Source organism: Oculina patagonica, chromosome 1 (genome assembly GCF_052425735.1).
Source record: "Oculina patagonica isolate OP01 chromosome 1, crgOcupat, whole genome shotgun sequence".
In the NCBI taxonomy this organism is placed as follows: domain Eukaryota; kingdom Metazoa; phylum Cnidaria; class Anthozoa; order Scleractinia; family Oculinidae; genus Oculina; species Oculina patagonica.
This window is the reverse complement of record NC_135758.1, coordinates 37,111,985-37,130,654: the sequence shown is the minus strand read 5'-3', so window position 1 is coordinate 37,130,654 and position 18,670 is coordinate 37,111,985. Positions and strand designations below refer to the sequence as shown.

The 18,670-nt window shown below is 40.1% G+C and overlaps 2 protein-coding genes across 2 annotated transcripts; both read right to left on the bottom strand.

The window, feature by feature from the left end:
• Position 1: 1 nt before the first annotated feature.
• On the bottom strand, positions 2 to 10,410 carry LOC144628086 (MFS-type transporter SLC18B1-like). Its single transcript, XM_078486147.1, is given in 18 exon segments — positions 2 to 697; positions 929 to 983; positions 1,404 to 1,450; positions 1,846 to 1,872; positions 2,531 to 2,597; positions 2,701 to 2,775; positions 3,465 to 3,560; positions 4,201 to 4,298; positions 4,483 to 4,581; positions 5,172 to 5,242; positions 5,735 to 5,803; positions 6,330 to 6,420; positions 6,524 to 6,592; positions 7,477 to 7,624; positions 8,150 to 8,223; positions 8,761 to 8,856; positions 9,998 to 10,135; positions 10,137 to 10,410. Coding segments are annotated over 18 exon segments (1,455 nt in total). The 5' UTR covers positions 10,266 to 10,410; the 3' UTR covers positions 2 to 691.
• A 1,457-nt stretch (positions 10,411 to 11,867) lies between these two features.
• On the bottom strand, positions 11,868 to 16,306 carry LOC144628386 (heme-binding protein 2-like). Its single transcript, XM_078486484.1, has 3 exons — positions 16,154 to 16,306; positions 14,947 to 15,133; positions 11,868 to 12,494 (listed from the first exon to the last, which is right to left on the bottom strand). The coding sequence occupies exons 2-3, from the start codon at positions 15,131 to 15,133 to the stop codon at positions 12,031 to 12,033; spliced, it is 651 nt and encodes a 216-aa protein (XP_078342610.1). The 5' UTR covers positions 16,154 to 16,306; the 3' UTR covers positions 11,868 to 12,030.
• Between the last annotated feature and the right edge of the window lie 2,364 nt (positions 16,307 to 18,670).

Below are 18,670 nucleotides of genomic sequence, written 5' to 3'. Positions count from 1 at the left end.
ATAAAAGAAAACCTGAGAATATATTAAATGATACTGTTCACCTTGCGAATTACAACATTAACTGTTATAATACCGATCAAAATATAACTCCTAAAAATGTTTAGTAAAGCACGTTTGTGAATGTACAAGGTACATGTAGTAAGAAAATAAGTCTTTTTTATCAAATGATAAAATGCTATTATTTATTAACTAGTTCATTGTGCTTCTAATAATAAATATTATTTTACACTAATTCATTGTGTTTCTATTAATAAATATTATTTTCCACTGAAGCGTTTATCTTGAATCTCTTCTTATAATACGTTCCTTTTTATTCATATGTTCTTACTTTGTGGACGTTATCTGCAACACAATGCTTGTTGATTACGACATGTATCGAAAGTACGTTTATTACATCAGGAATTTAAATTTACAACTGTTCTTGTGATGTTTTGATGAAATGTACAGTATAGTTTGTGGACAATATTTCCTATATTCTCGTGACTGAACTGTATGAACTACAGCATTCAAAGGCGGGCAAATAAAGAGCAATGTAGTCCCAGTTCACCATTGAGAATATTAAGGATATTGCTTATAATTACAAACCTAGTCCATATAAATAGTTCATTACTATAAGCAAAACCTCTTTAGGCTCTCTACAGAATCTGTACTACAGATTATTGTGTTCTGGCCTCACATAGAAAATAAATCTCTACACCTGAAAGATAAAAATAGAAACAAAAAAAACGTTTTAAAATGTATTTCAACGACAGCACATTTCTCAATTATGTTCAGAAATTATGTTATTATGCACATTTCATAAGATAATACGCTGTCTATTAACCCATCTTTGGGGGCGGTTGTGCAGGAAGGAGGGAAGAAGGGTAAGAAGGAGGGAGGAAGCGAGCGAAGCATATCAGTTTGGGACGCTAGTTTGTTTATTGCCTACCTGTATGTTACTATCTTGGTCAAAGGGTTCTTTTCTTGTGCTGTATTTCCGAATTCTGGTAAAAAAGATAGCAGCTTGAGTTAATTCGAAGTCTGTGTTGTAATGACCTTCAAAAGAACGTCTGCGTAGTAGGCTGATATTCTAACAGCTTTAAAGGAACTATGTCACGGTATTTTAGGTCATTTTTCTGATAGTTTTACAACATAGAAAAACAGCAACAGAGAAATAAAAAGCCGAAAATAAACAAGGATGGTTTCGACTGACCCGAGATTAAGACGGATTACGAACGACAAACTGTCCGATGTGTTGTCTGTGACGTAGCTCCTTTAAAAATTGAATTCCCGTCAAAGTTCCCACCCGCGTTACCAATAGTCACTATACATTTTAGGAGAACCAATCAGAAACAGGAACATCACAGCGAAAGCTCCAACCGATAAAAAAAAAACAGCCTATACCACTTGGCTTTAGATTGTACCTTTTTCTTCCTTGATCAAATAGTGTGAAGAGTGCCAAGACAATGATCTGAAAAGAAGACAAAACAGTTTTTACACTCTGTTCCCTTAAATAACTGCCATAAATTTTAAAACTTTTCTGCATTTGAAGGTAACTTTTAATCCCCCAATCAACGGGCTCTTTGCCGGAGGAAAGTGTATCAGTGCTGTCTTTGCTTGAGAATCATATCACATCACTGGCAAATGAAGGTTTTTTGCAAACTTGGGTCAGTGTCTTGTTATCTGACTCATTTTATATCGCTGGATGCAAAACTTTGTTTCAGCAGGTGTAAAAATTGTTAGTGTAACAACTGTTGTGGACAGTGATGAGTCTTGAAACATCAAGTCCCTAGGTGCCCTTGTTTATTGCCCCTTCAAAGTTTAACTGAAAAATCGTAGTGTATCTCGACGTTCTGGAGAGTATACCTGCAATCCAAGAATTCCAGCCAGAACCTAGGAAAACAAAAGAAAAAACAGTCGTGGTTCAACGTGTTCTTTACAACTCAGAAAATTGCTACTTTCTTTTTTAAGGTTGAAGCTCATTACTTGCGAAAAAGGCGTAACTTGGAAAGCGCGTGCGGCCGTCCCCCCCCCCCCCCCTCCTAGCAAATGAACAATGCCCTTTTTTGAGTACTCTTCTTTGTAGAACGTCGAACGTCTCCCCCTCTTTCATACTGCAGTGATCAGCGTGCTGGACTCAGGATCGAGGGGCCCGCGCTCGAACGCTATCCAGGGTCACCACGTTGTGTTCTTGTGCCTCCGTCCACCTAGCCTGTTCTAGGCCCTCGGTAGTTGAAGGAGAAAGCGAGCGAAAACGCGGGCGAGCGTTTTTCGCTCTCCCGCAACTACCGAGAGCCTGGAACAGGCTACCGTCCACCCAGGAGAATAAATGAGTACCGACAAATCAGGGCTACCACACAAAATGCTGGGGGTGACCCTGCGATAAACTAGCATCCCATCCAGTGGGGTTGAAGCAATACTTCTAGTCGATTCATGCTGCGGAAACCAGGATAAGCTCCGGCGCTGTGGGCCGCTCCGCACTGAGCACAGCTTTTGATGACATGTTTAATTCAACATCTGTTATAGTCAAAAAAGAGTTGCATACACTTACCACTGTGGACCACTGAAACGATACATAATTTTCCGTCAGTCCACTGACTGTGGGTCCTAGAAAAGCACTGGAAAACAAACCAACAAAACAACAAAAAAAATCAAAAGCAGAAGACACTGATAAATGGCTTTGAAAAACATTATACAGAATGTGATTCGCCATGATCTTACCCTATGCTTGCCATGGCATTGAAAATCCCAGAGAGCACTCCATGAGTAGAAATATCATCAGGCATTCCATGTTCTCTGTGTAGATACAATACCACAGATAAAGGTTTTCACACAACACGTTAGATAGATAGAAACTTTATTAAGAATGTCATCAACCACCTAGCTGGGGAAAAACTCCGCTTCTAATACGGGGACATACTACTAATACGGGGACATTGACACATTACCTCTCGCAAAATATTTAAAGGCCTTTTACAGCGATAATTAGTCGCAAGATCATGTCAACCATAGTGCTATCAGGTGCACATGTATGGAATAAACAATAATAGAGGAGATATCCCTATTTTTTTAAACCTTTGCACAAAGTTGTGATAGTTACATGGAGGCGGCGTGGCCTAGTGGTTAGGGTGCTTGACTTGTAATCCAGAGGTCCCGGCCAGGTTCAAATCCTCCTCCCAGCCTTTGTATGGATTTGTGTTTAGTGGTCCCAAATTCAACTCCTCCGCGCTTTGTAAATAGCCAACTGGTCAGCTTCCTGCCAGGAGGGTTTTTTAACAAGTTTCTGTTCTATTTACAATATTTGCTTGTTTATCTATAAACCGTGTCCCAAACTAGCACAGCAGTGCTAAATACATTGACACTTAAATAAAGTGATTCAATGGCACAGTGTTCAAGCATTGAGTTCATTTCAATTTTCAATTTCTTTTTTATAGTTGTGAAATAGTTTTCTTTGTGTTTCGGACAAAAAACCGCAGCAAAAATACCTTGCTGTTTCCAACATGTCTGGCATACAAGGCACTTGATACGCACTGATGGCTATGCCTAACAAAGCCATGGCCACACACACCAGCCACACCTTCCTGTAAATAAACGAGGCAAATATAAGAAACAGAACAAAATTATATATTGATAGAAGAACTTTTGAGCGAGAACGTCAACATACAAATAGAATTGCATTGCCAATAGGCCTTATGCATGATAACGTCATAAGCTCAAAATTCACCACCCAGCCTCATTTACGCAAATTATTCGCAACCTTTCGCCACCTTCATGCAGTTTTCACGTGGGTATTCTTTTCATCTTTGCTGCTTTGGGAGTTCGTTCATGATAATATTTATGTTTGCATTTTGAAAGCGAGGCTGGCGGTGATTTTTCAACTCTTAGTTCCAGTTATATTGTCAATTTGTTTGTGATTCCCAGTCCCAGTGACTCAAATGCCATTTTACCAGTGAAAATTTGTCCAAATCCCAGCTCCCATTTTACTCCTTCAGCCCCTCCTTGTAGTGACAATTTTCGATCCCGTAACAATTTTCTAGAATGCGAATTCGTATCAACTCAATTTTTCGTGATAAAGTGCCAACAGGGTCACTACAGAGGACGACAGTCAGCTTCTAGGTCATGTCATTTAGCAACATCGTCGTCGAAAAGCACGGGCCTAGTTATTCTTAGAGTTAGTCTCCATACGCGAAGAATTGCATATGATAAGACCGTTTCACTAACCTTTGAGGAAGAAATGTAATGAATGGTGCTGGTCCAAGCATCAAAACGCCAATAACTACGAAAACTGCACCTATTATAATGATCAAGCGCGGTTTACCCTGTATAAAGTTAATCAACTAAGGTTTAGTAACGCAGCTAGAAGCAAAATGATGCAAATGTTGGAAATGTTGTATCCACAGATAACAAGTTAGAATTCGCATTTAAACAGACGCTCTGTTTGCTTTTCAGTCGGTGTAAAGTATAGTTATTATCTCAGAATAAAACACAGATATCACTACTTACCGTCTTATCACATATCCATCCCACTAATGGCGCTGAGATAGCATAAGAACCCGCAGCAAGAAGAAACAACAAACCAACTTTACTTGGGCCTAACCCAAACTATAACATGGAAATTAAAACCAGAGTGTTAACAATCTAAGTAACAATTTCAGAAAGAAGGAACGAAAAACGTTAAGAACTAAGAAGCATTGATAAAGAAGTGTGGGCAGACCGCAGCCGGCCACTGATTTCAACTGCACCAGGCAGTCAGAACGCAGTCTACAGTACGTGAGGTGCAGCTCATCTACATTATAATATTCAAGTTTTAATAGTTTTGCTTTGTCATATAGGCAAGAGTGCATGCATGAACTTAATTTAGGTCACAATCCAGGTCTTCCTTGAATTTCATTTGAGAAATAATTGTCCCAAATAGGCAAAATGTTCATTGCTACCAGGTAACAGCCTGCAGCCCCAGGATTTAACAGCTGGCTCAGTGGGGCTTTTGTAAAAAGCCCTGCCCTCTGCAGGCAACTGAGAGTCACCTGACAGAATGTTGTTGAAACAGCGTTTGTAAGTGTCAACCAATTTACCAAAAAATAATTAATAATAAAAATAGCGTAACATGTGAAAACGTTTTAGGAATGGCAAAGTCGAGTTCAGTCGAAGTCTTATCATTCAAAAATCGACACTTACTTGCAAGTTCTACTTACTTTTTTCATGTATGGTGCAAATGTTGGATCTAAAAAGCCAAGTACACATCCTGACACAAGAATAGACAATCCTGATAATGAAATACAAAAATTATGGCAGGTAAAATTTAATGAAATGTACATGTATTGAAGTGTTTTGTAAAAAAGCACTTGTAAATAATTATGCCTGAAGCCCCACCCTGTACAGTTACCATCAAACGTCCCATAAGCCGATACCCTTAGACTAAGACAGTCCACTTACGAGAGGTGTGTGATTATGGGAGGTTAAAAAAACTGTGCTTGTATGTTTTTTTTTGTACAGAGTTGGGTCCATAACTATAAGAGGTGTCCACCTATGGGTAGCCAGGGAGCAGTGCGAAAAACGGAATTAGGACAAGTGGAAGATTTTTTTGCTTGCCTTTTTTCGCTCTTCCCCAACTAACTGAATGCCTGGAAGATGCTTGCATATGGGAGTTGTCTGTACACTGAGGTGTGACTATACTGTGAACAGGCAGTAACTTTAGCCAAAGGCTAATTGAACACTGCAGGTGTGGTGTGCATCATATCAATGACACAATGTGTACCTATCATGGTAATTCCTGGAATCTTTATCGCCTGTAGTAATGACCCAGCTTTTTCGTCCCTATTGACATCTGAAAATTAAAGCACATTCATTGGTATTTACATTTAAAATATTCATGCCAACCTGAATTTGGTAGTGTATTACATTACATTGTGCTCTTCAAATCCAACTATATGTATTACAAATACATTTGAGGGGGAAAGGGGATGAGGGGTGATTATATAAGGTGGTAGTACACAAATGAAGCTAAGGTGCTACACTGTATGTCACAATATTGAATGAGTGTTTTATATGTGATGTCTGAGAAGTTTCCTTCAAATCAGGAGAAACCTCAAAATAAAAGTTCATTGAGCAGTAAGGTACAGGTGTTAGTAGTTAACAAAAAGGAACAAGGATTGATATGATAAAGACAGTTAATTACAAAAAATTAATGAGAAATTTGAAAAAAAGTTGTACCAGTTGTACCATCCATGACATCGCTCCTAATTATAAAGCTGAGTATAAGGGGAAGAAGGAAGAAGGAGTGGTTGGAACAAGTGAGCAAACAAAATGAAAAAAAGAGATTTCCACAGTGCTATACTTCCATATATACTTACTCTCATCTTTTGGCAAAATGACTAAAACCACAGGCAGAATGGACAAAAGTAGACCACCCATCACAATAAATGGCAGTTTAAATCCTCCTGCCTAAAATAAAACGCACAATGATAGTAAATGGGTGTCAACATGCAGGTAGCCTGGGGAAGTTATCAGCCACATCTTAAATTGAACCAATCAGATCCTTACTCACTGAATAGAGCACTCCTCCCAGAGGAGGTCCTAACATGAAGCCAAGCCCAGTGAATGTCTCCATTGCTCCCTACAAAATACAAACAGTACTATCATAATTACACAGCGATAATAACTTCTCAACCTCATCAGTACTTCAGCAAAACTTGTAAAGGATCTAAATTACCATAGAATTTACGATTTGTTCTCAATTTTAAATACTCCTTAGTCTTTAAAAGTTTCAATTGAGACTTCAAGACATATTGAGCAAACAAGAAAGCCGTTATTACCTCTGCAACATGTCAGATTTGCAACTACAGTGGAACCCCGATATAACGATATGCCAAGGGAGTAGTAAAATTAGATCGTTATATCGAGGAATCGTTATATCGAAAATCCCTATTTAACGATATGGCCGTAAAATAACCGAAAATATCGTTATATCGGGGAAAACCTACTTTTTACTGCATATAAAAGGAGGATACAGAGAATAATTTTTATAAAGAACACAGAATCATTTTCGAATATCATCGTACAAAGCTGCTTTTAGAAACGTTAGAGATGACTAGATTATAACCGTAATGTTATTGCAAATAAAATGTGTCCGTGTACTGATAATATCGTTATATCGAGAGGATTTTACGAACGGTCCGCTAAATTCTCATCGTTATATCGGGAATATCGTTATATCGAAGATGGTTATATCGGGGTTCCACTGTTAGTACATGGGTAACTGTCTTAGAAAAACAATCAGAGAGCCAAATGTCACCAAACAGACGGAATCCAAAGAAGAAACATCTTCTACATTCACTTTGTGGCAAGCTCCTACACAATAAAAAATGAATATTACCTATATAATAGGTGACACCTTTGGTTAGAGCTTTTTACAGTTAAACTTATGGTTTGCACGAGAGTGAGAATTAATTTTATTATGCACATGTGGCAATTAACCACATATAATTTTATAACCCTTACCGTTACTGTACCAATATTGGAACCAAATTCTCCAGCCACAATTGCAAATGAGGCAGTATCTGCTGCAGCCCCACCAAACGCCATCACCACACGAAGTACAAAACAGAACACCACAAAAACCACACCCTTAGGGAGCATTGATACAAATCTGAAATGGAAAGCTCTATGAATTAACAAATATATTTTTTAATCAAAGCTATATTAAAATGGCTGTACAAATTTCCATGTGTCTGATTATTAATATAGGAGTTAACAAGTTTTAAACCTTCGCTGTCTACAATGTATCAGCACACAAACTATCATTGTTAACTTTGGAATTTTCTTCTGACATACACCACCTAGAAATAGTTGGTTGCATCAACTGCCAAATTAATAATTTGGATGTTCTTCTTTGTACCCATGAAACCGTCCAGGTGGAGAAATATAAAAAAAATATCATGTACATTTGTATTATTATTATATATTGTATATGTATGTAATTTGGTTCTGCAGTAAAGGCTTGCTGAACCATAAAACATTAAATTAAAGCAAGAACAGCTGTTTGCATGGCTATAAAACATCGCCAGCGGAAGGCCGAAACATTGCCAGCGGAAGGCTGTGCGATTCGATCAGTTACTATGAATCACCAAAGAACCGGGCAGAACCCGCATTGGTTTTTAATCTAATAAATTACCCAAATAATATCTGTGAGCCAGAGCAAAGGAAGATTCCTGCTGTCAGGGTGAACTTTGGACCAACAGTTGGAAGCTAAATTGACAGGAGAAAAACAGGATTGGTTAAATAACAGGTAACAATATGACAGGTCACATGACTTAAACATTGAAAGGAGTTTTGAAATGTACCAGAGGTTCTCATTTAGTAAAGTCTACCTTATGTGTTTTGTCTAAAAATAGTATGCAGAAATTAATTACATGTATACCCTGATCATGTGGGAGGCGCGGTGGCCTTATGGTTAGTGCGCTGGTCTCCAGATCAAACTCGGCCAGGTCAAACCAGGTCATTGTATAAATTTGTGTTCTTTCACAGTGCCTTTCTCCACCCAGGTGTATTAATGGCTACCAGCGAATTTATTGCTTGGGGTAACCCTGCAATGAACTAGCATCCCATCCAGGGGGAAGTAGAAATACTCCCAGTTGCTCCATGTTACTGAAACAAGGAAAAGCTCCAAACTGATGGGCCACTAGTTTGTAAGAATTTTTTAGTTGTATGCTTTTTAAATTACCCTACCGGTAACAAAAAGTCACTTAGGAAACCTTGCACAAATACTGGAAAAGCAGTACTTACTATGACCCCTATTAATGGTGCCACAACAAAAACCACCAAGGGATAGATTCCAAAGATAAGACCAATCATAGTACCTGAGGCACCCATCTCTTGAGCCTGTAGTAGTAACATGTAGTAGAATCAAAGCACATGTTTAATCTGACACAGTAAGTGGTATCATGATCGGTACAATCAACAGTGGGTCCTAAATAAGTAGCCTACAAGGGTGGGGGGGGGGGGAGGCATAGGTCAGACACAGTCCTGCTGCAGAATTGTCAAGTATTTTTTCATTCATTCTTTTCCTCGCACTGTTTGTTTTTTCGTAACTTTGGACTAAACCTAAGGTGGGGGCCCAGGCCTCCCCGGCACCCACCCCAAGATCTACCACTGTAAGGTGGGGTGCATGTCAGGTGGGGGGGGGGGGGGACAATTCAAATAAAGTAGAGAACAGTTGTGGGAGAATTGTAGATTTTTGTCAAATAAATTAAAAAAAAATTGCTGAGAATTTGGAGACTGTGCAGAAAAATCTGCATTGTAACTGGAGATGAAATATAGATTATTTGCAAAATAATATTGAAAATGTTAGAAATTTTATATGGTGGGATTAACCTTAACCTCAGCAGGGTATGGGGTACCGTAATACCCCCGGCCCTCCCCCGGCCTTTTGCAGGCCTTTCGCCCCCCCTCCCCCTCCCCACTTGTCCCCCCCCATCAGCACCTAGAGGGCAGCGCAGGGCCTTGGCCTATAACAAACACATTCGAGGGGGCGCTTTTCGGGGGGGCGCTATTGGGGGGGCGCTAAATCGTCTCGGTCCGGTTCCGGGGTTTTTTTTGCGGCGGCGGCCGCGATCTCGGGGGCGACGGCGGCGCCGCGATCGTCGGGGTGGCGGCTCTCTCCACGTCGCGCTCGCCGCTCTTGTCCCGCAAAAACCCTCTGGACCCAGGGTAGGTATGGGGGTAAGGGGGTAGAATGGGGATAAGAACCCATGAGAAAAGGTGATCAATGTGAATGCTTTTGCCACAGCAAGTGACAAATAAACTCAAGAAAAATAAATATTAACTAATGTGTATTAGGTTAAGGTATTCGGTTGTTAGGGCTAGTAATACATTCCATTCTTTAATTCATGAAGTTGTTTTCCCCACCATTAAGTTCTTTGAGCAAAATAAAGTATGACGTTAAACGACAATCTTTCCACAATTAATCTTCCCCTATATAGCTGTCCACTCGTTTCTAACAAGGATTAAGCATTATATTTACCTCGCCAGGGAAGAAGGGAGATAGAATAGCGAATGACGCTGTAGCTGCGAAGTAAACAATGCACAGAGACACAAGTGTGAGTTTGCTTCTTGTCGTGTTCCAGATTCCATGACCTTTCTGGATTGCCATCTCGTTCATCGCCATCGGTGTGATCTTGTGCAGCTGCCGGCTCCTCGAAAAGGTCTTCTAAATTGTGAGAGGATATACTGCCTTGTTTACTAAAGCTGACACTTGGAACACGGGAATAACTTGGTCGACGAGTCGCCATTGCAAGTGCAAGGCCAGTGCAAGGCAAATGTTATGCAGGCGTTCGCTCCAGGCGTTCGGTGTTTCAACAATCAGGACGAGCGAAGACTGGAACGAGAAGTCGAGCTCCCAAGGGATTTGTGGAGCAGACAGAGGGAAATTTTGTTGCATCTGCATGTTCGGCGGCTGGTCTCCGCGGGCCGTCATGGCTCGCGGGTGGCTGCGGGCTAGTGGTTGGGGGACAGCGTCCATGCATCAGCATCTAGTCTTTTTCGTTGGTTCCTCCCGCTCTTGTCTTTGTGCTCTTTCTGTCGTCCCTCCCTCTCTGTCATAAAACGCTTTCTTCAGCTTTTTATGTGTGGTTTTTGTTATAGCCTTAATTAAATACTATTCCGTCCTTCTCCCCAGACAACCTTTTCCTGAGAGAAATGGCTTCCTATACCTCAGGTTCACTCAACTTCGAAACGGGAGAGGTGGGGAAAGGGGGACTCCCATGTGAAAGAGACGAGGATTCAAGACGAGGATGCTCGTTGGGAAATTTCAATTACTTTAAGCTATTACTCCCTAAAAGACACCAATCTAGGTGTAGCTCAAGCTTTTTTGGACCCCAGAAAGAGACCACTGCATTTTCCATGCCTGATCAAACTAGACCACCAACATGCAAAGGCCCGGTAGTATAACCTCTATAACAGCGTTTATTTTTCTTCTCTTCACGTGCAACCCTAAACCAGCCCTAAGCAAGACGACGAGCAAACCCTACCTTTCCCCAGGGATGTTTTGTAGCCGGGTCCCACACCCCTTACCGCTCTTATGCCCCAGTAATAGCGCGGCGCTTTATCTTGGAGAAGCGTTGCGTGACTGAATGGTACTTCTCTCTAAAGTGTACCATTTTTCCGAGCATGGACGATCAATTGCAAGCAGGTACTTTGGGTGGTATCGAGTCCCCCGCGCTTCCCCCCAATTAAAATTTACCAAAAAAAAACAAAAAAAAAGTAAAAAAATTTAAAAAAAAAAAATACCTAAAAGGGAGAATATGAAGTTAACACAAAGTTAAGCGGAATAACGTTTGGTTAGTAGGGTATAAAAAGAAAGTGCTTGGCTTGAATGTAAAACGCTAGATCGCGGCTCGGGTCAATCGACAACCATTCTTTTCGCTTTTCCCCACCCTTTTTATGACTCTTAAAAGCATTCTCCCCCCCTGGTGTTTGGGGGCCTCCTCTTAAAATATTATTTATTATTATTATTATTATTATTATTATTATTATTATTTTTATTTTTCTCGCCCATCGCCGTCTGCATAATCGGACAACGATTTCATATGGGCCTTGTTGTTCACATCGACACTGCTTGCCATTTTCTGATCAATACATGAAATTAGAAGAATCATGTGAACTCCAATGCAAGGGGAAGGGCACACTAAGGGGATCCTTACAATTTTTTTTTTCAAAGATGGGCATCAAATGAACGCATAAAAGAAACGAGCAAAATAGCCGCGTAGAAATGGGGGGGGGGGGGGGGGGAAGATTCCAGCGCATTTTCTTTTTTCCTTTTGTTTGGTTTTCACTGCATTCCCAAGTCTTTAAAAATTAAAAAAAAAGTCTTAAGTCTTTATAAAGAAAATATAAAAAAAATAAACTTTAATTGCTTTTCTTACGAATAAACTGGTTTACAGAACAAACAAACATTTTGTTTTACTACCTATTCCTTCAAAGTTCGGTTAGAATGGACGCTATAGCTAGTCCACTGATATGCTGTACATGTTCCAAGACTGAACCGCTTCCACTGACCTAGACAAAGACCGATTTGACAAAAGAATCTTTCTTGATATACCAGATCTCATTATGGCGATCAATCGGCCTGAAAGGGCTGTCATAGCCACCAAAGAAAAACACGTCTTTTATGAAAGTGTCGCCGAGCCCATCCTTGACAAGGGCCTCGCCCAACTCTTCGGAATACTTCTGGATATCATCAATGTTAGAGTAGCCGCCGTACACGATAACGTAGGCGCAGAACTCCGGCAAGGTTGAGATGAAAACATCTTTGTTAGTAGGAGCTACAGGGCTGGCCTGGTCTTCGAACGGAATAAAGAAGTTGACAGTGAAGTTGTTTTTGCAGAAGGGGCCCTCTCCTGCTTGAATTTCCACGGCAACTGGGGCAGTCATGGGGATTTTCACCTTCTTCACGTTCTCGCCCTCTATGTAGTCAAACAACCGCTGGAAACCCATTTTAACTGCTTTGTCGTACTCATAACCTGGCAAAAAAGAACACATTAGAGGTTAAAATTGATTGGCGATGAAAAGAAAAAAAAAAAAAAAGAGACAATGACAAAAACCAAAATAGAACAGAAGGAACTTTTTGTCTTCTATTCTAGTTTCTGGAACGAAGGAAGGGAGGGAAGGGGCGACACAGTTCAGTTATTATTCGTAGCGCAGTGTTCATTCCGGAGAGGGTACTACCTTGTAATGCATTAGTCAATTGAAATCCCGGCCCCCCGACCCCCGGGACTTACCGGGGATTTAACGCGTCCAAAGCCGGGATTTAACGCACTTTTAACGGCGCATTGGCCCCGGTGGGCGGTGGATTTAACAAAACGTCAGTAGACCGGGGCCGTGGAGCGGTGATTTAACAGCACGCAATCACCTGAAGTGGGGACGACAGCCGGGATTTAACATGAAGGACTAATGTTTTTCTCAAATGTACGTTGTGAGGAATTGTTCTGTGTCACGCTTCTACCTTGATAAAGCCTGTCGCTGGCGTGGCACGATGAATCGTGTTGCGGCTCTTTAGGTGTAGTGCTCGCACGTTAAGGATAAACTCCTTGTGGAATCTCCACCTTTGTACGCTATCGTCTCCAAGAAAGTAGTTTCTTTTCTGATTCGCTGATTTTTCGGGGTGAAAGCTGTTGCCTTTAGGAATTTATTTTTTTTTTTTGTCTCACTAAAAGAGTCGTCGATGGATTGTTCCGGATAGGTGCTACTTTCGGAGTCTTTTCTATTTTGGTGATTTTCGTGCCGGCTGTTCGTGGGTTTAAGATATCTTTTTCATTGATGTGGCGAGTTTTTTTAAATAATTATCTCTCTATTTAGGTTCTGGGGGTCCGGAATTCTTCTATGCTTCGCTTACATGTGGACAAGGAGGCTTTTTGACTGTTTAGGCAGTGTAATCTTCTCTTGAAGTTATTAAATTTTCAGACGAAGCTTGTTTCTGTGCTATCCGGCTGAAGTAGATGGTAACAAAATGAAATACGTTCTGTAGGGCAATCACACCTGATATTATGGGTCTTCCGACAGGTGTGTTCATTATGTGCTTATTTCGGGTTAGAAATTGGCATTGTGACTTTGACTACGAAAAATGATTTCTTAGTTTTTTCAAATAAAAGGCCTTTGGCGGAAAAAATAATCAGGTTTAATTCTTTCCTACCTTATAGCTTTATATGGACAATAAATGAAAGAAATAGGATTGTTAACTTCTGTAACGAAATCAAGATTTTTTCCCGGTTTTTCCTGATGTCGCTCTTGAGCTGTTACTTTATTTGGTTAGGATGTCCCTGCTATGCGGGGCTTTTAACAGATGTCTTGGCCCCTAGGGCGGGGAAATAAGCTGGGTTTTAACACTTGACAAATGTTAATTCCCCGGTAAGTCCCGGGGGTCGGGGGGCCGGGCTTTCAATTGACTGATGCATAAACGCTATGCTGACGGCTATAAGCCCTGAATGTGGTCCCGGGTTTTTTACTTTCCAGGTCTAGGATGGGGTTCCAAATTGGACCATTAAATTTGAGATAGGGTCTCTAAATGGTGGTGGTCAAATTTATGGCTTTCTGCTTATTGTGATTGTGAAGAACAGCTCCCGCTAACCGACTGTCGGTCGACTGTCGGCCGACAGGTTACCAACAGACTACCGACAGGCCACCGACAGGTTACCGACAGTTTCCCAAAACAGACATTTTACTGTAAAACTGAGCAGTAAACACAGAAGTAAACCCGACGCAGAAAGCGATTAAAACAGATAAGACTTATAAACATTGTATTTCATTGTACTACGGTACTTACTACAAAAAAATCACACCTCGCCAGATTCTTTTATACAAACTTCATCTCTTATAAATATATCACCTAGGTAACTTTAAGTCCATAAGGCAAGCAATGAAATAACGTTCAAAGATGATTTTATCCAAAACTCAGGCCAAAACAGTGCAAAAACTTCTCCACACACGCACTCGCTGAAGTCGCCCTACAATCCTTTGCAACCCCTTCCGAGGGGAAATGAGACTAAGTTAACCAATCCAATATGGCGGACAAAAATGGAGTAGCTGTGTTCGCGTAAATTCTCCGGTCGATTTCGGCAGCGAAGAAGCTAGTTTTAGACGGCCGACAGTCGGCCGTTTTCGGCCGACAGACGACCACATCGGTTAGCGGGAGCTGTTCTTCACAATTACCCAAATTTGAGTTATTTTGGGTCTAAGGCGGGGGTAAGGGTTGCTTAATTCCAGCGGAGCACTCGGGACCCCCACTCAATACTTTTCAAAATACTCCCGGAGGGGAGGGGGGCTGTCACGGTCGTTGTTTCCTCGGCGCCATTGATTTGAGTCACGTTTCTCGTCCACCCAAAACCACTTTGCGTGACAAAAAGGCACGTTGTTAAATTACCGGGAAATTGCATGCAAGCCACTGGAGAAAACCAAACAAAAGAACAAATTCCCTACCTGCTACCACTGTAGACACCCACTTGTAAGCTGTAGGATAACACCGGATTTCGTATTTGTCCGTCGTATTGATGGTTTTGAAATGCGGGCATTCAAGTCCGTTACAAAATTTGGGTTCGTCCCTGATCGGGTTTGCGTCAGCAAAAGAAAGAACCACAAGGGCCAATACGGCGATCAAGTACTGCATCTGCAATAAAAAAATAAAACTAATAACTAACGCGGTGGTGAAACAGAGGTCTATAGCAGGCAGATCTAGCAATATTATTCTTCCACTACAATGAGGAGCGATTACGTAACAGACGTACATTACAAAATCGAAAAATCCAGCTTAGCTTGGGCCTCGAATATCATCGCAGTAAATTTGTTTCCGTTCACAACTATTTGTTCCTGAACTTGTTCATAAAACAGTTTCAAGTCAGCTCTAAGGGCTGCTACGTGAGGCTTTAGGAAAGATAACCCGCAGAAACAAGACAGCAGCGTTGTAACGCGGTGAAGCGACAGTGGATTCAAAACTGTTAAACAAGGAACACCAGAAACAATCAATGCAAGGAACACCCCCGAATATTCTCTGGAGTGCAATAAAAAATAATAGATTAGCACGTTTTCATTCCAGGCAGCCACCTTTGCAGTCGTTCTTGCGTTTTTCAGATGTCACGCAACGCAAAGTAAATATAGCTGCATGGTGGACAGGGTTGTCCTTGGAAAATAATTTTCTCCTCACGCCAAATGTTGTACATGTAGTGAGTACGGACTGATTTCGATCTTTCGTGTCATTAGCATTTTGTGATCATCTTTTTCTGCAACGTGCAACATGTATGCACGCTTGACATGCTTTTATATTTAAATTTCTTCCATGTAAATCAAGGGCGATTACGGATTACGTAACTGACGCGCATGCATTTTTTATATGCATATAAAAAAAATCCAAAAAATCGAACCTACTTGGATCTCAAATGTCTGTTTAGTATTGCAATAAAACTGTACAAAATGTTTCCAATTTGTTATACAGCAACAGTTAAATTACGATCGCGAGTCAGCTCTGCGGGCTGATACGAGTTTTTCGTGTTACTATTAAAATGTTAAAACTGACTGCAGGAAAATACACTAACACAATACATACTGATACATGCATAAAGAATACAATTCATTTGCATTCCAATTTCACCCTTCATGAATTCAAAAAAGTGAAAAGTTCTTTCAATCTCACCTTGTTGGGTAGCTTTCAGCTGAAGTAGTAATCGTTCTTTCGACCTCTCCACTCTTATCCCGAAATGATCGACTGTCGCTGTCGGTCCAAGGGTGATATAAGTTGTTTGTGTCGCAGTGTTTGTCATGTGAGCTTTTATGTGAGGTAAAAAAACGTGACTTCACCCGTGACGGTAAGTTTCACCGTGACCATGCCGCACGTGTTTACCACAGGCACCCCAAGCTCAAAATACGAGACCGTACTACGACAGCCAGAATGTAAGGATTTGTTTGGGGAAAACGGCTGTTTTGTTGAACCAAAAATATGAACGAGGTTTAAATTAAAAAAAATATATATTTGTCTCACTTCAGTTGCTTGTTCCTTTGCATATGATCAAATTCCGAGAGTTGACAGCCGGCTTACCTGCTTTGGGTACTGCTTGAGAGCTTGGACCTGCTTGTGGATCTAACTATCAAATTGAAGATGAACTTCACTTTTTTTTCTGCTTTCCTAAATAGTAATATACTGATCAGAAATTCTTAGCGACGGGTTTTACAGAATTATTTTCAGGAGAAGCTATTTATGAATTATGGCGGAACTTGAAAAATATGTCTGGGGTTCTTTTACCTAGATTTTACTACTACACGTTTTGGCTGAAAAATACAGTCTTCATACCGGCGCCAAATTTGAAAATGCGTACAAATTTAAAGTGGCTCTATTTATTCATAAAATTTTAAATGACTCAAGAAACATTCCAACAATATTCCATAGAAGTTACTCAGGCCTCAGAAGTTTATACCCACAATGCCAGATTTGCTGCTAACTTGAATTTTCATATGCCATGCAAATAATAACTATAGGACCTCTACTTTGTCTTTTGTTTCATCAAAAATTTGGGAAACTATTCCAACAGATTTTTAAAAAACTGCCTGTTATACTTCCTTTTACAAGCACTGTAAACTATACCTCTTAAATAACCAATCTTACTCTTGTGCATAATTTCGTTGTATTCTTCACATAGCTTATATTTATGATATATTCATCCTTTAACATATTTATTCTGTATACTTTTGATATTCATATTCTATTATTTCTAGTTTGAACGTGTCAGTGGCCAACACGATAGCATATGCTTCTTTGGTCACTGATGAACACATTTTATTTTGGCTCTATGTATTGTTATATTTTCCTTATTTTAATTAATGCACTTTCTAATATTGTTTAATTGTTGTAAATAGTGTGAAATAATAAAAATCTAAAAACCTGAATCTGGTATAAATGGGTTACTTTCCTAATTATTTTGATTCAAAGAAAAAAGTTCATCTTATTTTAATTTTAACACCGGGCTGGGTCAAACTGACGTTAACGGTTACTTTCCTTTCTACGTTTTTCTAATTAATGGTTTTAACTTAAAAGTTAATATATGCTTTTGCAATAAAGTCTGTATGAATTGAAGGTCATGCAGGCGCTCATGACCTACTTGTTGTTGTCGTTTCCCATGTGAGTTTGAGCCGAGTTATGCTCGCCCGCCGAGATACGAGTAGATCACGAACTCCCTGACAAAAATAAGGGACTAAAAACACTTTATATGGAGCTAAAAACCACTTTAATGCCATAAATTGGCAAGGTAGGATATAATCTACCCACCACCCCATCCCAACCGAGCTTTTTCAATTCAAAATTACCGGCGTTTATTCATATTTGTGGTTAAAGAAACTAACCGTTTTCCAATATTTCAACTGTTACAGACGCTCGCATTTCGACCGTGAGGTACCTGCGCTTTAATGTTCAGGCTTTGTTGACCTTTGTTTCACGTGTCTCTTTAAGTAGGAGATTAAATCCTTTCACGGAGAAATTATCCGAAATGGACCCACCGTCAGTTGAGTCCGTGCGGTGCATTAGTGGTGCACAGGACGGTATGCTGGCGCCGACAGTAGTAGTTTGTAAAACACCGCCAATCCATAAAATAATTCATATTATTTTTCGGACACCTTTCTATTTGTTCGGAAGGATTGAAAGTAAAGAGAACCTGCCGCTTGACAAAACACCGGATGAGAGACAATTAGGCTGCTAAAAGAAGTACAAGGTGGGCGATTGCTCAATAATTGGTCAAGGGTAATGCAAAAATAAAACACAACGATGTAAAAATGTCAATACAAAACCTATCCCGGTTGGTATGAGTATATAGTATAAATTTCTCCATATTAATTACACTTCAACACTAAAATGTCATGAAATGTAGAATATTTTAAAAAGTAAAATAAAAAATATTTATTTTTGGTTTAGAAAAGACAAGCTGATACTATTTTGATCATCGTCCTTGTGTTTGAACTTTCTTCTTTTTTTGAAATTTTTTGAATACACGTATACACCGTTCCTGCGGCGGTCCCTACGTGATGCGAAATTATTTTTTTGACTGAGTAAAGATGACCAGATGGCTTTATAAAAAAGTATTAAAATCGTTTAAGTGTTATTTAAACTTCAAGACCACCAAAACTTCAAGACCACTAAAACTGCATGGAAAATGGAAACCTGGTT